The sequence below is a fragment of the Heteronotia binoei genome, chromosome 18, assembly GCF_032191835.1.
Source record: "Heteronotia binoei isolate CCM8104 ecotype False Entrance Well chromosome 18, APGP_CSIRO_Hbin_v1, whole genome shotgun sequence".
Lineage (NCBI taxonomy): Eukaryota > Metazoa > Chordata > Lepidosauria > Squamata > Gekkonidae > Heteronotia > Heteronotia binoei.
In genome coordinates this window covers 15,688,278-15,713,310 of record NC_083240.1, presented here as the reverse complement: position 1 = coordinate 15,713,310, position 25,033 = coordinate 15,688,278, and the positions used below count along the sequence as shown (strand labels likewise).

Sequence of the window (25,033 nt, the reverse complement as noted above, 5' to 3'; positions counted from 1 at the left end):
TTCTTTCTCTACTTTCTCCATCCCATGCATAATCTTGTAAACTTCTACCATGTCACCCTGCAGTCGACGTTTCTCCAAGCTAAAGAGCCTCAAGCGTTTTAACCTTTCTTCATAGGGAAAGTGTTCCAACCCTTTAATTATTCTAGTTGCCCTTTTATAGACTTTTTCCAGTGCTATAATATCTTTTTTGAGGTGTGGTGACCAAAATTGTACCCAGTATTCCAAATGAGACTGCACCATTGATTTTTACAGGGGCATTATGATACTGGCTGATTTGTTTTCAGTTCCCTTCCTAATAATTCCCAGCACGGCGTTGGCCTTTTTTATTGTAACCGCACACTGTCTTGACATTTTCAGTGAGTTATCTACCATGACCCCAAGATCTCTCTCATGGTCAGTCTCTGCCAGTTCACACCCCATCAACTTGTATTTGTAGCTGGGATTTTTGGCCCCAATGTGCATTACTTTGCACTTGGCCACATTGAACCTCATCTGCCACGTTGACGCCCACTCACCCAGCCTCAACAGATCCCTTTGGAGTGCCTCACAATCCTCTCTGGTTCTCACCACCCTGAACAATTTAGTGTCATCTGCAAACTTGGCCACTTCACTGCTTACTCCCAACTCCAAATCATTTATGAACAAGTTAAAGAGCATGGGACCCAGTACTGAGCCCTGCGGCACCCCACTGCTTACCGTCCTCCACTGTGAAGACTGCCCATTTATACTCACTCTCTGCTTCCTACTCATTAGCCAGTTTTTGATCCACAAGAGGACCTGTCCTTTTACTCCATGACTCTCAAGCTTACTAAGGAGATGCTTGGCGTGTCTGGCCTGGCAATGAATAACCCAAGCAGGGCAGAGGACACCCCTGACGGTTGCAATGACTGAGCACGTTCTTGGGAAGGATTTACTGAGAGTCGACCTTCTGAGGTGTATGAGCAGGACCCCCACTGAGCCAAGCATGAAGCTTGGCATTGCGAAGATATAAAAGGATACATGCACTGTGCTCGCATGCTGCCTGGAGGCCCTGTGTGGTCATGTGCAGTGTTGTGCAGCGCAGCAGCCAAATAATCAGGCTCAAGGAAGAGGGAACGGCCAAGAAAGATAGGGATGGGAAGCTCTGGAGATTTGTTTTTTTTGCTTGGAAGAGGAGAGCAGCCCCTTGCCAACGGGGACACGTTTCCCTTGGAGAAGAGCATGGGTGCACTGAGGCAGGCATGCAAGCTGCTGGCTGAAAGGGGACAGGATACCTTCTCCCTCGGCCTCTGAGTCTGAGAAGCCAAAGCATTTTTTCATTTGTAAAGGAAGGGAGGAGAGATCTGTCAAGCTGTTAGAAAGGGAAGGCTTAGGCTGCATGTTCCTACTAGCATGCTTCTCTCAATTGCCTCAAAATGAATTCAGCCTAGAGGGAACTAATAAAGGTTGCTCTCAAAACACTGTTCCCTTGAAATCCATAATTTTTTTTCAGGGGGGGAGAGGAGGGAGTATTTTTATTTTTGTGCCATGCCACCCGCTCCCCCCCCCCCACACACACACACACAAGCACCAGTTCATAACCATCCTGAAGAACTGGTATTTATGCCCTTCTGGTTCTTTTCAGAACTTGTGCTATATGTTACCTGTAAATGCATACGACAGAACTGCTTCCTTTTAAAGAAAAGCCATTTTGGGAGCAGAGAAATGACAGGGGGAAAGAGGGAGGATGTGTGGACATCCCCGCTCCCAACACACACACACACACTTGCTGCTTCAAATGCCTCCATGGCAAGTTTGCAAAGGAAGACTCATTTAGAACCTGGTAAAGGAGAGGGAATCACTTGGGAGCTCAGTAGGAACAGAGGAGCAGAAACTGGGGAAAGGGTCAGCACCCCTTTCGTCCAGCCACTTCTGTCTTCCATACTGACCCATCCAGAAATTGCTTTGCATTTGAAGATACCAACTTATTGGGGATCCATTACATACAATTCAGGGGTTTTTTTGTAGCAGGAACTCCTTTGCATATTAGACCACACCCCCTGATGTAGCCAATCCTCCTGGAGCTTACACTAGGCCCTGTATGAAGAGCCCTGTAAACCCTTGGAGGATTGGCTACATCAGGGCCGTTTGGCCTAATATGCAAAGGAGCTCCTGCTACAAAAAAAAAGCCCTGTATACGTTTATTTGTAACCCGAAGTTTTATTCCCTTGTCTTTTAAAAAAAACAAACCCAAAACCTGCCATCAAGTCACAGCTGACTTAAGGCAGTCCGTAGGGCTTTCAAGGCAAGAGAAGTTCAGAGGTAGCTTGCCACTGCCTACCTCTATGTAGAAACTCCGGACTTCCTTGGTGGTCTGCCACCCAAGTACCAACCGAGGATGACCCCATTTAGCTTCGGAGATCTGATGAGACTGGGCTATCCAGGGCAGGGCATCACCCCCTTGTCTAGCCAGCTGCTTTCCTGCAGGCCACACCTCTGGGGAGACTTAAAATCGCTGGGCGTCATCAATTTGCAGTAAGACCATTTGACTCTGCTCTTTCTCTCAGGCACACACAAATGTGAAGCGACTGAAGCTAGAGATTGCCTGCTGTCCTCCTTCCATCCACATTTGAAGCCAGGACTGTTCCCAACGAATGCTTTGAAGTTCTGCCCTCCAATCGCTGCTCTTGGTTGAAACCCCAATCTTGGGTGCCTTGGCTCTGTGGAGAGCTGTTGTGAGATGCGTCTAGGGCATGGAAGGATAAACTTATTAGCTTGCTGGGTGACCTTGGGCTAGTCATACTCGCAGCCTAACTTTCCTCAGAGGGGTGTTGAGAGAATGAAATGAACGATGCAACGTAAGTTGCTTTGGGTCTCCACTGGGGAGAAAAGCAGCAGAAGAAACAAAGCCAATAGGTCAGTGAAATAGCTAAATGGAGCTTCCGTGTACAGAAACAGTATATATGGATGACCGGCGACATCTGGATCGAGGCGGCTCGTCAGTATTGCTGTTGTTAGACCTATCGGCTGCGTTCGATATGGTCGACCATCGGCTGCTGACCCGCCACCTTGCCGACGCAGGAATTCGGGGGCTAGCCTTACAGTGGCTTTCCTCCTTCCTTGAGGGTCGGGGACAAAGGGTGGCAATTGGAGAGCTGTCCCAGAGGCGCTTACTTAATTGTGGGGTGCCTCAGGGGGCAGTTCTCTCCCCGATGTTGTTTAACATCTACATGCGCCCCCTTGCCCAGATTGCCCGAAGGTATGGGCTGGGTTGCCACCAGTACGCTGATGACACCCAGCTCTATCTATTGATGGGCGGCCGGACTGGCGACGTCCCTGTAAATCTGGACCGGGCGCTGCAAGCCGTGGCAGGGTGGATCAAGCTGAGTGGGCTGAAGCTGAATCCAGCGAAGACAGAGTTCCTTTGCGTGGGTTGCGGCGGGCTAGGAGAGGAGATCTCCCTACCAGCCTTTGACGGTGCGTCACTGATACCAGTGCGCAGGGTCAGGAGCTTGGGAGTGCTACTGGAGCCTTCCTTGACAATGGAGGCACAGATAGCAGCCACTGCTAAATCCGCCTTTTTCCACCTTAGGAGGGAGAGGCAGTTGGCCGCCTTCCTGGAACGTAGCAACCTGGCAATAGTGATCCATGCAACAGTCACCTTGAGGTTGGACTACTGTAATGCCCTCTACATGGGGCTGCCCCTGTACTGAACTCAGACACTGCAGCTAGTGCAGAATCCAGCAGCCAGGCTGTTAGTGGGACTACCTCGGTGGGAATGTGTACAGCCTAGGCTGCGGGAGCTGCACTGGCTGCCAATTGTGTTCCAAGTTCATTACAAGGTGCTGGTTATTACCTTTAAAACCCTATATGGCCGAGGACTTGCCTACCTTAGGGACCGCCTCTCTCCATATATCCCCCAGAGAGCACTGAGATCTAGTTCTCAAAATCTTCTAAAAATCCCTGGACCAAGGGAGGCCAAACTGAAAACAACGAGGGCGCAAGCCTTCTCAATAATGGCTCCCCATTGGTGGAATCAACGACCAGAGGAGGTGCGAGCCCTGCGGGACTACAATCAGTTCCGCGGGGCTTGTAAAACTGTCCTTTTTCAACTGGCCTATAAGATGGAATCCATCTTGATATATATATATATATATATACACACATACACACTGTACTATAGCACCTTCAATTTGTAGTGGTTTTAATTAATTAATTAATCTAAATGTGTTTTAATTGTATTTTATTGTATAATTGTATTTATTATAATCATGGTACACTCCATGTCTTGTGAGCCGCCCTGAGCCTGCCTCGGCAGGGAGGGCGGGATATAAATAAAAGTTTATTATTATATCTCTGAAAACCAGGAGGTATGGACCGAAAGCCATTGCTTTCTTGCCCTGCTTTTACGAGCATTTGGTTGACTGCAGCTGGACTTGGGATGCCAGAGGATGGCCAGGAAGCCACTGCTCTGCTCACAAAGTGTGAAGCTTTCCTCCAGTGTGACTCCTCCAGTGGAGCGTCCATAGGCAAGGGTTGCCAACTCTGTGTTGGAAAATGCCTAGAGATTTGGGGGGGTGGAGCCTGGGAAGGGCAGGATTTAGGCAGGGGAGAGCGTGACCTCAGCGGGTGGATAATGCCCTCCAAAGCAGCCATTTCCTTTGGGGAAACTGATATTTATAATCTGGAGACCAGTGGTAATAGTGGGAGACGGGGCTTTTTTTGTAGCAGGGACTCCTTTGCATATTAGGCCACACACCCCGATGTAGCCAATCTTCCAAGAGCTTACAACAGACCCTGTACTAAGAGCTCTGTAAGCTCTTGGGAGATTGGCTACACCAGAGGGTGTGGCCTAATAAGCAAAGGTGTTCCTGCTACAAAAAAAAAAAAAAAAAAGCCCTGGTGGGAGATCTCCTGATGCCACCCAGAGGTTGGCAATCCTCCCATAGGCTGAAAGAGGGGAGGGCCTTGAGCTTTGTAGCGCAGAGCTGTAGGATATATGCAGACGAATGGGTCTTGGTGGGATGCAGCAGGGCAGATCTTCCCTCCGTAGTGCCGAGTTCTCGTCATGCCAGGAGAAGCTTTGTGAACTGGGGCTGATGAGAACATAAGAGAAGCCGTGTTGGACCAGGCCAATGGCCCATCCAGTCCAACACTCTGTGTCACACAGTGGCCAAAAAAACCAGGTGCCATCAGGAGGTCCACCATTGGGCCAGGACACTAGAAGCCTTCCGACTGTGTCCCCCCCCCAAGCACCAAGAACACAGAGCATCACTTGCCCCAGACAGAGTTCCAATGATAAGCTTAGGCTAATAGTCACTGATGGACCTCTGCTCCATATGCTTATCCAATCCCCTCTTGAAGCTGTCTATGCTTGTAGCCGCCACCACCTCCTGTGGCAGTGAATTCCACATGTTAATCACCCTTTGGGTGAAGAAGAACTTCCTTTTATCAGTTCTAAGCTGACTACTCAGCAATTTCATTGAATGTCCACGAGTTCTCATATTGTGAGAAAGGGATAAAAGTACTTCTTTCTCTACCTTCTCTATCCCATGCACAATCTTGTGAACCTCGATCATGTCCCCCCTCGGTCGACATTTATCCAAGCTAAAGAGCTCCAAGCATTTTAACCTTTCTTTCATAGGGAAAGTGTTCCACCCCTTTAATCATTCTAGTGAGGAAGGGGTGGCCTTAACAAGCTGGAGCAAGGTGTGTTCTGCAGACTCCTGAGTGTGACACTCTGCTGTGGAATTCAGCCATCCGAGAACTTCAGTTTCTCATTCAAACAAAAGCAGGTTCTTCTCATTCTTAGGGCTACCTGAGTCCATTCACCCAAGGTGCCGTTCCAGGCCTGGCCTTGGCTTACAGCGGTAAGGGATTTCTGTGTCCTCCATGGCTCTCCCCACCTCTCCTGCCAGCTCACAAAACAAGAGGAAATTATGACAAGGAGCAAAACGCCTGCTCCTTTTGCCTTATTTAACCAGGATAATGGGATTTGGGTGCATAACTGGATGGAAGAAATATGAAGTGTTTTATTGCAGTTGAGAGAATCCACAGCTCTGCAAAGAGGACCGTCAAGATGGATGTGCTTGGAACTGTTTAGAGTGTTTTTGTGGAGTTGGGGGGGGGGGGGGTTTGGGGGGGAAGGCTGCTGTTCTCCCCCCAACTGTCATGAGCTGCAAGAAGGGACATCTGGCAACCTTATTTGTACAGCCAGCAGCTCTGAACCCATTACACCGCTGCTCTGTCGTTGAAATAACACATTAATCTTCATTTTTATCATCTCCAACAGCAATAAGCATTTGTTTGGGGAAGCCGTTATCTGAAGCATCTGTTTGGAGATGTTTGAAAGGGGCCTGTTGCTCTCCGGTTCATCCTCCGCTTTTGAATTTCGGACTTTCCATCGCCTGGAAAAATCTGGGAAATATCTGGAGGCTCTGAACAACCGGCCTCTTCCCTCGCCAAATGGAATGTTCTCCTCCGAAGAGAGGAGGGCTGCCCCCTGGCACCCATCTTCCCGTGACCACTGGCTCGTTTGTCAGTATGGCCTTCAGAAGGATACAATGGAGGCAGCAAGAAAGCCAGGGTGGTGTGGTGCTTAGAGTGCCAGGCCACAAGTTCAAATCACCACTCAGCCATGAAGCTCACAGGGTGATCTTTGGCCACTCACTGTCTTGCACAGCCTAAGCCCACCTTGCAGGGTTGTTGTGAGCACAGGGTAGGAGGGCATGTACACCATCTCGAGCTCTTTGGAGAACGGGTGCCAAATCACTGTCCAGAGCTGGCAGCAGGCTGAGCAAGGGCCATGTTTTGGCTGGCCAAATTTGAAATTGCTTAGCAGTGCTGCCCATCCATGAAGGGGAGGGGCTCCTGATAGAAAAAACGTGTTTGACATTGCCAAAATTCTCCATCCGGAGAGACTGTAGCACAGGGCAGTGCATATTGCCTGCAAATATAATCCTGACAATCCCTGGCCCAAATGATATCTGGCTGACCTCAACCAGAACCAGGGCCTTTTTGGCCCTGGAGCCAGCCTGGTGGAACTCTCTGCCTAATGACATCCAGGCCCTCTGGGGCCTGATGCAAGTCTGCAGGGCGGTAAGTCAAAGATGTTCCACCCAGCCTATGACTGAGGACAGCAACGGCTTCCCAACAAACCTGCCTTCTTGTCTCGTGCTCTAGAGAGGGGTATGAAATATCCAATGCCATCTAATTAGTTAATTATTGTTTTACTGTTTTTAAATTTTATTCTGTATACACGTGTATCTTATTTATTAGAATTGTGCTTATGAGTTGTTGTTAACCACCCTGAGCTCTTAGCAGGAGGGTGCTATATAAATTGAATAAATTATGCAAATGTAGAATAATAATAATAACAACAACAAAAATAATCTCTATTTAAAAAGAAGAGCTGTTAACTGGCTTGGAGAGGATCTGTACCTGAGACCTTTGAGAGCTGCTGCCTCAAAGATGGTATGGATCAATTCCAGGGGTGGAATTCTAGCAGGAGCTCCTTGGCATATCAGGCCACACACCCCTGATGTAGCCAATCCTCAGAGAGCTTACAAAAAAGAGCCTTGTAAGTTCTTGGGGGATTGGCTACATCAGGGGTGTGTGGCCTAATATACCAAGGAGCTCCTGCTAGAATTCTACCCCTGATCAATTCTATGCCTTGGCATAAGGCAGCTTGGGAAGAGGGTCTGTAACTCAACGGTACAGCGCATATTTTGCATGCAGAAAAGCCTGAGTAGAGTCTTGACAGCATGTTCCTTGTGTGCACCTGCGTCTCATGATCCACACGTTCGTAGGATACAGTGGCTCCTCATCCACGCACAGACTTAAGTGGCCCTACTCATGGGGACCACAACTCAGTGGTGGAGCACATGCTTCGCCTGTGTACAATTTTAAGATCGATCAATGGCAGCTGGCAGTGAAAAGGATCCAGAAAGCTAAAGGACCTTTCCCACCTCCAGATAGAGGTGCTCAGAACAGACTATGCCGAGCTAGTCTGACTTGATATTAGATAAATTTGTACATTCCTCTGTGGGTGCCAGAAAAATTTGTTCCTACAGAAATCTTTTGGGGAGCGGCTGTGGCTCATTGATAGAGCATCTGCTTAGGATGCAGAAGGTCCCAGGTTCAGTCTCCAGCATCTCCGGTTAAAGGGACTGAGCAGTAGGTAATGTGGAAGAAGGCCTACGCCTGATAACCAGGCGAGACGTTGCCAGTCTGCGCAGACAATACTGACTGTGATTATTGTGGGGAGGGGCTGTGGCTCCGTGGCAGGGCATCTGCTTGGCGTGCAGAAGGTCCCAGGTTCAATCCCTGGCATCTCCAGTTGTTGTTTTTAAAGACACAGTTAAGAGGTAGCGTGAGACACTGGAGAGCGGCTGCCAGTCTCAGTAGACAATACTAACCATGGTCTGATTCAGGAAAGGCAGCTTCATGTATTCACAGGAAATAGGTAAGCATCTATAGAACACTGAAACAGGCAATCAGAGCCATGGTTTCAAAAACAAACCTTGCAAATGTCTGAGAGATGAGATGCACCAGGAGACACCTTCAGCTGCCAGTCGGAGGATGCCAACATCCTTCTGACTGGGGCTGTGCATTTGAGTTCTGAGTAAGGTGGCCTTTAGAGGTGAATACCTGCATTGGAACGGGAGGGAGGAGGGCATGTCTCAGATTCTGGAACCTGAGGAGGCTGCTGGTAGAGGGCAACTGCTGGTAGAGGCTGCTGGTAGACAGCCAGTTTGGTGTAATGGTTAAGTGCGCGGACTCTTATCTGGGAGAACCGGGTTTGATTCCCAACTCCTCCACCTGCAGCTGCTGGAATGGCCTTGAGTCAGCCATAGCTCTCGCAGAGTTGTCCTTGAAAGGGTAGTTTCTGGGAGAGCTCTCTCAGCCCCACCCACCTCACAGGGCGTCTGTTGTTGGGGAAGAAGATAAAGTTGATCATGAGCCACTCTGAGACTCTGATTCAGAGAGAAGGGCAGGGTATAAATCTGTGTTGTTGTTCTTCTTCCATGTGGTATTGCTGTTAAGCCCCAGCTCAAATCCTCACTCTGCCATGGAAGCTTGCTGCGTGGCCTTGGACAAGTCACACACTCTCAGCCTCACCTACCAGGGTTGTTGTGAGAATTAAATGGAGGATAGGAAAATGCTGTGAGTTGCTTGAGGTCCCAGACCAGGAGAAAGGCAAGGGATGAATGAAGTAAATAAAAGCCTGCTTATGAAAACCGAGGCAGTTAGTGGAGGAAGGCAGAGAGGAGCTCGCTAGAGAGCCAGTGCGGTGTAGCAGTTAAGAATGTCAGACTAGTATCCCGGAGACCTGGGTTCAGATTTCTACTCGTGCCATGGAAGCTCACTGGGTGACCTTGAATGACTCTCTCAGCCTAACCTACTGCACAGGGTTGTTGTGAGGATAAAATGGAAGAAAGGAGAACAGCATATGCTGTGTTGGATCTCCACTGGGGAGAAAGGTGGGGTTAAAATGAATCAAAGAAAAGATTCTTCTGCAGCAAATCCGTGCTCTTGCTGTTCTCAGTGGCAAAGACTTGGCCGAAGAACACCCTAAGCAGATAATTGCAATGGCTTCTGGCCTCTGCTAGCTGAGGAGGTCTTTGCTTGGCTGCTCGGCTTGCGTGGGCTTGGGAGACGGGGTCAAGGCAGCCGCTTGGAGCGTTCCGAGGCCTCCAGGACCCCCAGAGGATGTGCTGACCTCTGGCGGGTTTGTCTGCAAGAGACTTCTGTCTCAAAGCCCCACAGCCGTTCCAAGTGGTCGAAAGGCCTGGCTCCATTCGGTGAAAGAAGCCAGGCGCGCTAAACCCGTGGTCTTGAAGGAGGGAAGTGGTTTGGAGGGAGCCTCGGGCTGATCAGAACATACCCATGCTCTGGGAGCCTTGTGGCAGCCGGAGTTGGCAGCCGGTGTCTTCGCTCTGCTGACTTTGGCTGCTTTCAGACCACTCTGGCTTCTCCTAATAGCCCTTGGATACACTGGGCCGCGTCAGGTCTATGCCTCTCCGTTCTAGGGAGACAAAGAGCGGCTGTTGAGAACGAACGGACCCCAGGCAGAGCTCAGGGAGGGGTGTACCCCAACCGGCATGCGACAGCACTGTTATGCAGTGCCACTCAGGCGAGGGGGGGGGGCGTTAGACAATGCTGTGGAGTGAGAATCTCTGGTGTGAATACGTTGGGCCCGTGTGCTTGGTTTGCATGATGTACTCTGACGGGAGGGGCTCTGTAGAGGACTGAGGCTTTCTGGGCTGAATCCCTGAGAATACTTTTGTGTTGAGGCAGCAACAGGCATGTCGAGCAAAGGTTCTGGTGCCTCCTAGATCGATCCCTCACCCCAAACGGAAATACTGGGGAACCAGCAAGCCACACAGAGGAGCCTCTTAAACAGCAGTAGGTCAAAGCCTGAAGAACTTGTTGTGGATAGGGGTGATGGTCAGAATGCAAGAGACCCACTTAAAGATTCATCAAGTCCAGTGTTCTATTACTGACACTAGCAAAAGAGACATCCCAGAAAGAGGAGGAGAGCAGGCTGTCAAGAGACCCAGTGTGGTGAACTGGAACTAGGATCTGGGAGCCCCAGGTTCCAATCCATGCTCTGCCATGGAAGCTTGCTGAGTGACTTTGGGCCAATCGCATGCCCTCAGTCTAACCTACCTCACAGGGTTGCTGTGAAGATCAAAACAGAAGAGAGGAGACCAATGTAAGCTCTTTTGGGTCCCCACAGGAGAGGAAGGTGGGGTATACATGACGTAAATCAATAAATGTCTCTGCATGTGGAGGCCAAGTTCTCTCGTGCTGTCTCCCCCTAGTATTTTAACGTGGTTTTAGAGCGATTGTCTACAGTTGGGGACTCTCTGTCCCGAACAAAGATTGCAAATGAAGACAAGTGAAGACGCTTGCATCCTGGCAAGAGGTACAGGGCAAAGTCATGGGAATTTGGGTACCGATGGTCAGAATTTGGGGCAGTGATGCTTTGTATTCTTGGTGCTCGGGTGGGGGGGGGGTCACAGTGGAGGGCTTCTGGCCCCACTGGTGGACCTCCTGATGGCACTTGGTTTTTTTGACCACTGTGTGACACAGAGTGTTGGACTGCATGGGTCACTGGCCTGATCCAACATGGCTTCTCTTATGTTCTTAATATTGTCCCCTTTCTACCCACCCTTCAATGTTGTTGTTTTTTAATTTTGTATCGCCCTAACAGGTATTTAGCAAAGCTTTCTTCGGTGGGGAGCATCTCGGAGGAGGAGACGTGCGAAAAGCTGAAAGGACTGATCCAGCGCCAAGTGCAGATGTGCAAGAGGAACTTAGAGGTCATGGATTCGGTGCGGCGGGGAGCCCAGCTGGCCATAGAGGAGTGCCAGTTTCAGTTTCGCAACCGCCGCTGGAATTGCTCGACGTTAGACAGCCTGCCTGTGTTTGGCAAGGTGGTCACGCAAGGTGAGGCTCTGCTTTTTTTTTTGCAGAAGAGGTGGGGTACCTTTTTATTGGCACATCAGGGCAGACAGGTGTTTGAGACCTCTTGACCTGGCTCTAGCCATGGCAGGGTCCTTATGGAATCTGGGTGAGTTGTGTTGCATTTGTGAACTCTTCAAGCCTCTGGCATCCCATCATTTTACCACTAGCTCACTGGGGGAAAGCACTCTTGTGTGAAACAGGAGTGTGCAGGGAGGGGGAGCTGGAAATGCTCAGCCAGCCACCAGCCAATCAGCAGCAAAACAGAAGAGGCTGAACTAGAACCCACCCCTCACCAGCTGCAGAGTATTCATAGAATCATAGTGTCGGAAGGGACCTCCAGGGCCATCTAGTCCAACCCCCTGCACCATGCAGGAAACTCACAAATACCTCCTGTTAAATTCACAGGATCTTCATTGCTGCCAGATGGCCATGTAGCCTCTGTTTAAAAACCTCCAAGGAAGGAGAGCCCTCCTTCCTCTAACTGTACACCCAGTTGGGCACGCCGGACAAAGCTGGTCCATGAGGTATTTGGAATCCTCCGCTGACCCTGGTGATAAAACCAGCCATGGCGATTGGAGTTGGAGGGCTGCTAACTGTTTTGCTTGCCACCTTCCCTTACAGCCTCCCCTCCGTTGCAATCGTGAGCTTCACCAATTCCAACGTGTCTTGTTCTCTGTCTCCTCTCCAATCATGTCGACTGGAGTCCGGATCTGCCGGTCATTTTGCCACGTTCCCTTCTAACCGCCCCTCCACTGTGGCCGTGAGGTTCAGCCATTCCAACCAGCCTTGTTCTATCCCCATTGTGAAGCTTGCGGGGCTTATCAATCAGCAGCAGCAACCGGGGGAACTGGGGAGCCTGCCCCTCCCCCTCGCTGCAGCACATCTCGGCAGACCGTAGCTTGGCTCCCTCCCGGTGAGGAGTCCCAAGCAGAACACAGGTGAGGCTAGGAAGGAGCTAGATGTGGGCACAGATCCACGTCTGCCAAAGCCCATTGCAACAGAAACAAAGCCATGAAGCAATCTAAATGTTTGCTGAGCCTGAGCATTTGGTTGGCAGCAGCGATGAGGGTGGGACTTCCTGGTGCTTTTACCGACGCCAGGTAATGCCTTGCCGTACAAATCCCTGAAAATACGAGAACAACCCTGCAGGATCAGACAGGGTCCACGTGGCTCAGTATCCTGTTTCCCACAGTGGCTGACCAGACGCTTCCAGAAATCCTACAAGCAGATGATTCAGGCGATAGCCCTTCCCCTGCCGTTTGCCTCCAGACACTGGGAATTCCAGGGCAGACTGCCTTTAAATGTGGAGGTTCCGTTAGCTGTTATTTTGGTTAGCAACCACTGATAGATCCGCCCATTGTAAGAACCCTGGCGGATCATACCATAGGTCTGTCCATCCCACGGTGGCAAAACAAGCTACGTAGACGTACTTCAGGCAGTTCTGTGCTAGTTCTCAGGGAGGGAAGGCAGTGTGGTGTAGCCTGATCTAATCAGGTTGCTAAGCAGGATTGGTATTTGGAAGGGGAACCGCCAAAGGAGGCTATGGAGAGGAAGGCAATGGCCAGCCACCTCTGCTTCTCACGTGCCTTGAAAGCCCCTTGCTGGGGTTGCCAGAAGTCAGTCACCTGCGACGTGAGAGCGCTTTACACGCGTGCAATTTCTCTGCTATAAAAGAGCACCCACGATTAGGTTGACCAGCAAGGACTGGTGCTTTAAAAAGGTGATTAAAATCCCACAAACCCAACGATCCGGACTGACCGCCGGGAGCATAAAGTAAGTAAATGAGGCACCAAAATGCAGCAACTTTGGGCCAAATCCTCAGCTAGACGCAAGAAGCAGCCCCTACTGAAATGGCAGTAAGAGGACTCTCAGAAAGCTCTCGAGGAGGGAAGAGGCCAAAAACTACCCCATAGGTTGATGCATTGCAGCAACTGGCATCTGGAGGTTTGCTGTCTCTGAATATGGAGGTTCCACTGAGTTAAAAAGGCCAGGGGTGGAATGAACATCAAACATCATGAGAACCGACAAGCGCAGCATGAGAACTTGGTTTGTTTTTGCAGCCTCCTTCAAGAGGCTCCTTTCCTCCCCCACTCTCCATAGCCGGAGGCATGCCTAGGTCTCTGTGGGATGGCCACCATCTTGTTCCTGTCACATACAGAGACTCACAGGCCCTCCGCCTTTCCTCTCCCCTGCTTCACCACTTGTCGCTGCTCATCCTGCTTCTTATTTGACTTTCCTCTGCTTGTCTTCGGGGGGGGGGGGGGTGAAGATTCGTGCTTATGATGGTTTAGGGCTGGAAATACCAGAAATTGAAATCGCCTCTCTTTTCGGAGGCCACAAAGCAAAACCAACCAACGTTAGGCTGCTGTTAATCTCAAATTAACTCAGAGGTCGGTCATTCAGTTGCCTCCCCAGCTGGGTCATCCTCATACGATGAGTCCCTGGTGTCCCATGCTGATCTGACCGCTGGGGTGCATTCCCCACCCACCCACCTTTGGACTGCCAGCTCTGGGATGGGAAATTCTTAAGAGATTTGAAGATGGATCCTTAGGAAGGCAGAGTCTGGGGAGGAGAAGGACCCCGGTGGGGTTGAAAGCCACAGAATCTGCCTCTAAAGTAGCCATTTTCACCACGGGAACTGATCTCTTGTCATCTAGCGATCGGTTGTATTTCTAGGAGGTTGGCCGCCCTGTGTTCAGGGGACCAGTGGACTGCCAAAGTGGGACAGAGGCTGCAGAGGTCAAAGGCATCTGTGTTCCTCTATGCTGGCTGCTGGGCGCTGTGGGAACGCGGCGAAGGGCTCCGCCTGGCCTCGGCCAGTATCCTCAGAGACAGAAGGGTCTGTTACACTCTAACCACCCTTGGCAGCGAAGCAGTGTTGCAAGACTTAATTGATAACCACTAAACCAATATTCCTCTCTTGGTTCTCTCGCCCCCACACATGCTCTCTCTCTCTCTCCCCATGCGCCAAACTGAATGGGGGAGGGCCACCTCTGTTGGCACCTCCTTCTCGTGAGGAGGGAAGGCAGAGCGATCTGCTTGTCCTTGGCTGGCGTGCAAGAAAGAAAAGCCTCACGGCGGCAGCAGGTATTCGGAGCTTCCCCCTGAATCACCGCTCTTCTGCTGACTCAGCTGGAGCAGCCTGGCTTGGGAACAGAGCTGTTGAGCAGAAAAGGGTGTGGAGTGGAGATATATTTGGAGCTCTGCACAGAGGGGTTTTGAAGAAGGCTTATGGCCCACGGAGTTGGGGGTTTTTTTATTATTTAAAAAAAAAGCCACTTAGAGTTGAGTTTTGCTGTGGGAGCCCAGGTTTGAATCCTAACTCGGTTACATGGAGTGTAGAAGCAAAAGACAAGGAAAGGACTGAGCTGTAACTGGGAAGAAAGCTAGAGCCTGTGGTCCACAACAGCAGCTCCTGCACACTGAAATCCAAGTACCCAGTCCCTTGCCGAGCTTCCGTTCTCATTCTTCCCTTCCGGTGCTTCGCAGTCTGTGATTTGAGACTGTGTCCGTTATAAGAACATAAGAATGGCTCTGCAAAATCAGACCTTGTTTAATTTCCATTTTCCCAACAGCGGCAGCCCAGGTGCTTCTGAAAAGCTCACAATGAAGAGCAGAAAGGAGACTGACACTTTGAACTTGATATTTAGGATTTTGGGGTAGGCTGCCAGTGTGTGGAGATTCCACTTCATTCTGGAATGAGCCTCACAGTGGTCTCACACAGTCTACATGGGCCTTTGATCTGATCCAGCAGACTTCTGGAGGGCAGTTTTGCAAATAGCTATTAACTGATATGGCTAAATGGAACCTCCAGAGAGCCAGTTTGGCATAGTGGTTAACTCTGCGGACTTTTATCTGGGAGAACCAGGTTTGATTCCCCCCTCCTCCACTCGCAGCTGCTGGAATGGCCTTGGGTCAGCCATAGCTCTCATTGAGCTATCCTTGAAAGGGCAGCTTCTGGGAGAGCTCTCTCAGCTGCATTTACCTCACGGGGTGTCTGTAGTGGGGGAAGAAGTCACTCTGATTCAGAGAGAAGGGTGGGGTACAAATCTACAGTCTACTTCTTCTTCCATGTTCTATGATGGTCTACCTTTGAATGCTGGGGAGAAACACCAGAGAAGGGCAACTGTTTTCTTGCACCGCTGGTAGACTGTCCACATTCATTTGTGAAGAAAAGGGTGCTGGACTAGGTGAGCCTTTTGGCCTCATCCAGCACGGCTCTCCTTGCTATCTCTTGGTTAACACTTCAAACAAACATATGGGGAGTGGAGATTAGGGGTGAAGTCGTTTGCATTTGATGGGCACACCTAGAAGGCCTCAGACAAATGGAGAGGGGGGAGGAAAGAAGGGCAGTCCTTAATTAGGGTCTGCGTTCCTCAAGGTGTTCCTGAAAACTGGTAAGAAATCAGAGAAGGTGGGGGGGGGGGAGAAGAAACTCCACAGGCATGATAAGAAAGTAATTGCATTTTGAGTGAATTTCTCTCCTCCCCAAAGAGCTTGTCATTCTTAACACTTGGGTCATAACAGATGGCTTTCTTTTTACTTTGTTTTCTCTGTTTCTTGCTATCAGTTGAAAATGGCCATGCCTTGGTCTTCACAGTTGAGCCAAGCCCATGTCTTCAGCAGTGGGGGTGGGCTGGAAAGTGCAGTCAGGTTGAAGCCGACTGACTTACAGCAACCCCGTAGGGTTTTGAAGGCAAGAGACGTCCAGAAGTGACTTATCGTTGCTTGCCTTTCTGTCGCAACCCTGGATTTCCTTGGAGGTCTTCTACCCAAGTGCTGAACACGGCTACCCCTCTTTAGCTTCTGAGATTTGACAAGAGCAGGCCAGCCTGCGCCATCCAGGGCAGGGCATCTACAACAGTAGTTAAGCATCAAAGCCGTTTGATAGGTTAGAGATCATTAGGGACCCTGAGCAGCTCGTAGAACAGGATGCATTCATTTTGGAGCACCTTCCCTATGGGGAATGGCTGAAGAATCTGGGACTTTTCAGCTTAGAAAAAGGATGACTAAGGGGGGGGGGGGACATAACCAGTGTTCCCTCTTAAGCTGAGTTAGTGTGAGCTAACTCAGTTTTTTAGCCTCTGGCTCAGACATTTTTGTCTTAGCTCAGGAAGGATGGCCCCAGAGCACAATAATTGATGCAGGAGCTCACAAAGTAGAATTTTTGCTCACAAGACTCCGCAGCTTAGAGGGAACATTGAGCATGACAGAGGTTTATAAAATTATGCATGAGGTGAACAGAGCTGACAAATATTTCTCCTCCCCAAATACTAGAATTTGAGGGCGTCCCATAAAACTGATGGGCAGTAGATTCAGGACAGACAAAAACAAATACTACTTTACACAGTGAGTGATTCAAACGTGGAATTCGCTGCCAGAGGTCAGAGTGATGGCCACAGGAATAAACAGCTTTAAAAGGGGATTGCATAGATCCATGGAGGATAAGTCTCTCAATAGCTACTAGCCATGGTGACTGAGGGGAACCTCCACATTCAGAGGCACTAAGCCTCTGGATCCCACTGCCAGGAAGCAACCATCAGGGGAAGGCCTCGGCCTCTGTGCCCTACTGTTGGCCCTCCAGAGGAACTCGTTGGCCACTGTGTGAGATAGGATGCTGAACTGGATGGGCCACTGGTCTGATCCAGCAGGACTCTTCTGAGGTTCTTATGAAGGCCTCGGCCTCCGTGCCCTGTTGTTGGACCTCCAGAGGAACTGGCTGGCCACTGTGTGAGATAGGATGCTGAACTGGATGGGCCACTGGTCTGATCCAGCAGGACTCTTCTGAGGTTCTTATGAAGGCCTCGGCCTCTGTGCCCTGTTGTTGGACCTCCAGAGGAACTGGCTGGCCACTGTGTGAGATAGGATGCTGAACTGGATGGGCCACTGGTCTGATCCAGCAGGACTCTTCTGAGGTTCTTATGAAGGCCTCGGCCTCTGTGCCCTGTTGTTGGACCTCCAGAGGAACTGGCTGGCCACTGTGTGAGATAGGATGCTGAACTGGATGGGCCACTGGTCTGATCCAGCAGGACTCTTCTGAGGTTCTTATGAAGGCCTCGGCCTCTGTGCCCTGTTGTTGGACCTCCAGAGGAACTGGCTGGCCACTGTGTGAGATAGGATGCTGAACTGGATGGGCCACTGGTCTGATCCAGCAGGACTCTTCTGAGGTTCTTATGAAGGCCTCGGCCTCTGTGCCCTGTTGTTGGACCTCCAGAGGAACTGGCTGGCCACTGTGTGAGATAGGATGCTGAACTGGATGGGCCACTGGTCTGATCCAGCAGGACTCTTCTGAGGTTCTTATGAAGGCCTCGGCCTCTGTGCCCTGTTGTTGGACCTCCAGAGGAACTGGCTGGCCACTGTGTGAGATAGGATGCTGAACTGGATGGGCCACTGGTCTGATCCAGCAGGACTCTTCTGAGGTTCTTATGAAGGCCTCGGCCTCTGTGCCCTGTTGTTGGACCTCCAGTGGAACTGGTTGGCCACTGTGTGAGACAGGCTGCTGGACTAGGTGGACCACTGGTCTGATCCAGCAGGGCTCTTTCCATATTTTGATGTTCTTATTTAACATTGCCAATTCATCAAGAGGTGGGAGTAGTTCACGCTTGCTTTGACTGGAACATTTGCTTTTTGGACTGGCTCTTGTTTTCATCTTATGCATCATAATGCATGCCAATGAGCTCCCCTCCCCACTCATGCACACATATACACACCCGTTAGTTTGTGCTCATGTTTTGACAAACAAGGATAGCACTTCAGGCATTTGAGAAAATGGGTGCTGGCTTCTGAAAGCCTGGGCTACAAGAGTTGTTTATTTCTTAGCTTGCAAGGTCTGACAAGATTTTCTTAACTGTTGTTTTAACAGTATTTGTAATAGCTGCAGGGACAGGTAAAGTCGGAGGGCTGGGTTGCACGATGATCTCTAACCGCACATCTATCTTAACAGCGAGGGGATCGAGGTATTTCTTTAAAGTCTTGCTTTGCTAGTATCCTAATTTTTTTACAAACACCGTGCACGACAGAACATAGAGAGCTCAACTCTTGCAGAGGATTTGCATAGGAAGCTGCTTTGTACTCAGCTGGATTTGGGGATCTGACTAGAACTGGTATTGCAGCATTTCTGAGAAACCGAGCGATGAGTCTAAAAGTTCCCTGATTTGGATCTTGCTTCTGCCATGAACTCCCTACATGACCTGAGGCATGCCTTAGCAGTTACCATCTGCAACATAATATTAGTAATTCATACCACCTTCCAAGGCTTACTTTAAAGATTTCAGAAAGAGAAAGGGCCTGAAATGCTGTGGATGCTCCAAAGGCTGCAGATGCTCAAAAGCAGCAAGAGCTACCGTGCCCAGGCCGCATGCAACTTAGGGAGCCGGTGTGGTGTAGTGGCTAAGAGTGCTGGACTGGTGTCTGGGATACTCAGGTTCGAATCCTCACTTGTGCCGTGGAAGCCTGCTGGGTGACCTTGGGCAGGTCACACTCTCTCAGACTAATCTACCTCATAGGGATGTTGTGGGGATAAAATGGAGGAGAGAACGATGCATGCCACTTCGGGTCCCCAGTGAGGAGAAAAGACAAGGTACAAGTAAAATAAATAACATGCTTCCCTTACCCTTCTTTGGGCGTCCTTGCTATGAAGGTCATGAGTGCTCCTTCTCCCTGAGGTAATTTCTGATTGGAGACACCAGCCACCGAACCTGAGATGTTGGAGGTGCGGATGTGCAGCTTCCGCTCTCTGTTCCAACTGCAGAGTACACATCTTTTTATGATCGTAAGCAGGGCTTTTTTTGTAGCAGGAATTCCTTTGCCTATTAGGCCACCCGCCCCTGATGTAGCCAATCCTCCAAGAGCTTAAAAAGGTAAAGGTAGTCCCCTGTGAAAGCACCAGTTGTTTCTGACTCTGGGGTGACGTTGCTTTCACAACGTTTTCACGGCAGACTTTTTACGGGGTGGTTTGCCATTGCCTTCCCCAGTCATTACACTTTCTCCCCAGCAAGCTGGGTACTCATTATACCGACCTCGGAAGGATGGAAGGCTGAGTCAACTGGGATCGAACTGGGATCGAACTCAGGTCGTGAGCAGAGAATTTGACTGCAGTACTGCAGCTTTACCACTCTGCGCCACAGGGCTCTTGGCTCTTAATACAGGGCCTACTGTAAGCTCCAGAAGGATTGGATACATCAGGAGGGCGTGGCCTAATAGGCAAAGGAGTTCCTGCTCCAAATAGGCAAAGGAGTTCCGTGCTTACGGTGAGATGTTTTGGAAGACTGTGACCAGAAAAATTCTGTATCTGTCCATGAATGATGGCATTTCATGGACTCTGCTTGAAGACACCTAGTTCTTCAGTAGGTCACTGAACGTGCTTGTGGCTTCTGTGGTCTTTGCTGCTGCAGGATAGGCTGCCTGGTTCATTGGGGAGGGATGGTGGCTCAGTGGTGGTAGAGCATCCGCTTGGATAAGCAAAGGGTCCCAGGTTCAATCCCTGGGATCTCCAACTAAGGCAAATAGGTGTGAAAAACCACAGCTTGAGACCCTGGAGAGCCGCTGTCAGTCTGAGAAGACAATACTGACTTTGATGGACCCAGGGTCTGATTCAGTATAAGGCAGCTTCATAAGTTCATATATGTTCATCTGTGCTCTCCAACATGGTTGCTTATAGCCTGCAATGTCTTCTGGGCCACTGCGTGATGTGGTTGTACAGCGCGTGTATGGCACTTGTGAAAACTGGGCAGTACCATATAGTTGTAGTAGCATATCATAACCTTCTATGAAAGCTGCTTACCAGGTAGAATTTCTCCAGGTGAAGCTTTTTTTTTCTCCAGTTGCAGAGAACTATGTCGCTAGGCCTTGACGTATCTACGTGCAGTTCCCTCACCCCAAATGTACTCCTGAGTTTCACTGACGCATGCGTCCTTAATGCGCTCACCTCATGTCTTTATCTGTTTCCTCCAACAGGGACACGAGAGGCAGCCTTTGTGTATGCCATCTCTTCCGCTGGTGTCGCCTTTGCCGTGACAAGGGCGTGCAGCAGTGGTGAGCTCGAGAAATGCGGGTGCGATCGCACAGTGCATGGGGTCAGTCCTCAGGGTAAGTACTCCGGAGGGAGCAATGCTGTGAGGCCTAGATGCTGCTAGGAATGGAGAGCCAGTTTGGTGTAGTGGCTAAGTGTGCAGACTCTTATCCGGAAGAACCGGGTTTGATTCCCCACTCCTCCACTTGCAGCTGCTGGAATGGCCTTGGGTCAGCCATGGCCCTGGCAGAGGTTGTCCTTGAAAGAGCAGCTGCTGTGAGAGCCCTCTCAGCCCCACCCACCTCACAGGGTGTCTGTTGTGGGGGGAGAAGATATAGGAGATTGTAAGCCGCTCTGAGTCTGTGATTCAGATAGAAGGGCGGGGTATAAATCTGCAATTCTTCTTCTTCTTCTACCCCATAAGGATATAAAGTGGCTGTAGGCAGAGGGGGACGGTTGGTTGAGGGAGTCTCAGGAGTACAACCTGCCTTACCGCAAAGGGATTCGATGGGGAGCGCAAAGAAAAGGCTAAGGCAAATAACCAGCACCCTCACCTTGGTTGGACTATACCACATCAATCTATATGGAAGGGACTGGATGTTCAGTTGCCCTATCGTGGTTTATTTTCCCTAAGTTCATACATAGTTTTGAATACAAAAGGAGTTGGTTTTGATTTTTTTAAAGCAAAACAGGGCCTTCAGACTGTCTGCCTGCATCTGAAATGGTATAGTCCAACAAGAGAGTAAGGGTGAGACAAATCAAAGGATGCCAGCCTCCGGGTGGAACCTGAGGATCCCCTGGAATTACAGCTCATCTCCAGATTACAAAGTTCCATTCCCTTGGAGAAAAATGGACGTTTGAGAGGGTCGATTCTATGGCATTGGATCCCACTGAGGTCCCTGTACTCCCCTGGATCTGGCTACCCTACCCCCCCCACCCCCCACCAGTGGCCAGGGAGGACCAGGCAACCCTAAATAGATTCTTTTTGCCTGAAAGGTGTCCTGATTCTCGGGCACCAGCTGTTAAGGGCTTTGTGGAAGGGAAATCTGTCAGACCGGAGGAACTTTGCTCTCCTGCAATTGGATAAATTGTTCCACCTAACTGGGAGCTAACAAAGAGCATCATTACATCAAGCCAAAGGTCCCTCCTAGCCTTGCATCCAGTTTCCAGCACCGGCCAGCTACACACCGACACTCATTTTGCAACCAGGCTGGTCCTAAATCCAAGAACAAACCATAGTCCACAAAATATGTTTTTTTTTTTTAAAAAAAATGACTAACCAAAATGACACAAAACATTGTGCCAGCTTTTGAGTTCATAAATACTCTTCATCAGGCTGGATGTTTCAAGAAAAATGGTGTGTGTGTGTGAGAGAGAATAGAACAGATGATTCCCCTGCATGCTGAGGAATGCACCAACCATCCCTCGTTGTTCTCTGCCACCCCTAGGAGGCTGGACCCAGAGTCATGCACATTTCTGCACATGGAGCTTCCATTCAGCTATTAGGTACTGTGGCCAATAAATAGCTGTGGTCAGATGTATCTGCCACAAAGCCATCTATTCCAGTTAGATTTCAACCCGGTAGCACCTTTAGAGACCCCAGCAAGATTTTCAGGGTGCAAGTTTTTGAGACTCAAAGCTTATAGCCCAAAAACTTTTGCGGGTATACATACCAGTCTCCAATCTTGCTCCTCTACTGCAGACCAACCCAGCTGCCCTCCCGAAACTGAACAAGTTACTGTCAGTATATCATGATGCGGCAGTGAGTTCCATAAGTTGTTCACTTTCTTTAAACCAAAGAAGTGAATGGGTGAGAGGCAGGCAGCATGTGCCTATTAGGACCTGGGGCTGCACCGCTGCTCTGCACTGCTGCAGCTTTCTTATTTAAACTTCTATCCCACCTTTCTCACAAATGGGCTCGGGGCAGGTTAACGTCCCGCCAGCCTGCGAGGGTAAGGAGAGCACAATTAGGGGCTTTGGCTGGAGATCTCACTTGGAAGCAGCCGTTTCCCAGGGTCTCCAAGGAGGAGAATAGGGAGTGGCAAACCTGGTTCTTTGTTCGGGCTGCTACACAGAACAAGGGGCCAGTGCTCTTTCTCATCCCCAGCCTCCTTCTGAAAGGGATGCAGATGTCTGCTCTCTAATTGCTTCTTGCCCTCCTTTAGGCTTCCAGTGGTCCGGCTGTTCTGACAACATCGCCTACGGAGTGGCCTTCTCGCAGTCTTTTGTTGACATTCGGGAAAGAAGTAAAGGTGCTTCCTCGAGCAGGGCGCTCATGAATCTTCATAACAATGAAGCTGGAAGGAAGGTACTGGGGGGGGTTGCATGTGGCCTGCGCACAGTGTGTGTGTGAAGTGCCATCCATGGCAGCAGACCCCACAGGGTTTCTTGCTCAGCTTTTTACCTGTAACATGGGAATACACAACCCGTTTTACCGGGCTGTTGCAAGTATTACAGTTAGATGAAAAAATGTAGGAAGAGCTCTGCTGGATCAGACTAGTGGTCCACCTAGTCCAGTATCCTCTCTCACACAGTAGCCAACTGGTTACTCTAGAGCAGGGGTGGCCAAACTTGCTTAAGAGCCACATAGAATAAGTATCAGATGTTTGAGAGTCGCAAGACATGAATGTCAGACCTTTGAGAGCCACAAGAAAGGAAGGAAAGCTGGAAAGAAAGTAACAGATTGGTGGGGGAGGGAGATGTGGAAAGAGACTAACTTTAAATACATCCCCAGCTGGTTTGGCTTGGAAAAGTGATATAAAGGGACAAATGTCTTCTCTAAGCCGACCAACAGAGTAGAAGGGATTTCAAGAGCCACACAATATGTGTATAAGAGCCACATGTGGCTCTCAAGCCACAGTTTGGCCACCCCTGCTCTAGAGGGTCGAGGCCTTCCCTTGATGTTGCCTCTGGGCTTCAGAGGTTGACTGCCTCTGGATGCCAAGGTTCCCTTTAGCCAACATGGCTAGTGCCCGTCGATAGACCTCAGAACTTGGAAGGTTCTCTGAAATGCAACACATTGTTCTTAAAGAGTCTGCAACTTAAACTGGACACAAATGAGACCAGACTATGTAGCCTCATATACTGTATATTATGAAATAGATTATTAAGAAGGGGGGAGGCGAGGAAAGAGAGCCTCGTGCACAATCCTCAACTCCTTGGAAGGACAGCATGAGTGGTAAGATAATGCAGCAGAAAATTGAGGAGGGGGGAGACTTTGATTATTTTATCACATTTTGATCCCCCCCTTTTCTCCAAGGAGCAATACATGTTCCCAGTCATCCCTTTAATCCTCACTATACCCCTATAAGGTAGACCGAGTTGAGAGAGAACGTCTGGGCCACTGTCAGCTCATCAATGTCATAGTAGAGTGAAGATCTGAGTCAAGGCTCCCCCACTCATTGTCCAACACTGTGACCATACCTAGGATTGCCAGCTCTAGGTTGGGAAACACATGGGCGTTGGAGCCTGAAAAGGGTGGGATTTGGGGAGGGGAAGGACCAGCATGAGCTATACGCCCACCTTCCACAGCAGCCATTTCCTCCAGGTGAATCCATCTGTTGCCTGGAGATCCGTTGCAATAGTGGAAGATTTCCAGCTAACTTTCATCTGGAGGCTGACAGCCCTGACCATATTGCGTCTGATGGTTCTCTGTGTTCCCCCTTCAAGAAGGATTTCATCCTTAGTTCTTTTCATCAGGACCCCCAACAGCTCTGTGCCTTCTGCTTTTCCCCCCCTCCCAGGCTATCCTCAACAACATGCGAGTGGAATGCAAGTGCCACGGGGTATCGGGGTCATGTGAGGTGAAGACCTGCTGGAAAGCCATGCCCCCCTTCCGCAAAGTGGGCAACGTGCTGAAGGAGAAATTCGACGGGGCCACCGAAGTCGAGCAGCGGAAAATCGGCTCCACCAAAGTGCTGGTGCCCAAAAATTCTCAGTTCAAGCCCCACACGGATGAGGACCTGGTCTATCTGGACTCCAGCCCGGACTTCTGTGACCATGACTTAAAGAACGGTGTCCTGGGCACCAGCGGGAGGCACTGCAACAAGACCTCCAAAGCCATCGACGGCTGCGAGCTGATGTGCTGCGGCCGGGGCTTCCACACGGACGAGGTGGAGGTGGTGGAGAGGTGTAGCTGCAAATTCCACTGGTGCTGCTTTGTGAAGTGTAAACAGTGCCATCGCCTGGTGGAAATGCACACCTGTCGATGACGTGGGGAGACAAGAGCCACCTTCGGGCCCGGAGCTGGAGGAGGCAGGACGCCCAGAGACCAAGTGCAGAGAGAGGCCTTTGGCTGACACACGCAGGTGGGGGGGGCACTGAGAAATTGGGAGGGGGGCACTTTTTTCTATCACCCAAAGGAATATATTTAAAAGTTCCAATAGCGATGATATGGTTTTGTTTATTGCTCCTTGATCTGCTTTTATTTATTGTCAAAACCAGAGCCTTTTCTTTTGGTGTGTTTCTGTTCGACGGTGCTGCTGCTGCTATTGGCTAGAGAGACCAGGCAAGCGAAGCCCTGTGGCTCCACCTACAGACCTGAAATGAATGGGAATGTCAGGCCGGGCAGAAAATGAGGTTTCCCTCAAGAGA

General features: G+C 50.0%; 1 protein-coding gene across 1 annotated transcript in view; it reads left to right on the top strand.

Annotated features, from left to right (window-relative positions):
• Positions 1-24,826, top strand: part of WNT4 (Wnt family member 4) — a 47,946-nt gene extending 23,120 nt beyond the window's left edge. The window contains exons 2-5 of the mRNA XM_060259264.1: positions 11,177-11,412; positions 20,386-20,517; positions 22,606-22,748; positions 24,184-24,826. Coding sequence (XP_060115247.1) covers positions 11,177-11,412; positions 20,386-20,517; positions 22,606-22,748; positions 24,184-24,651 — 979 coding nt within the window. The 3' untranslated portion in view covers positions 24,652-24,826. The remainder of the gene's footprint in view (positions 1-11,176; positions 11,413-20,385; positions 20,518-22,605; positions 22,749-24,183) is intronic.
• The last annotated feature ends 207 nt before the right edge of the window (positions 24,827-25,033 follow it).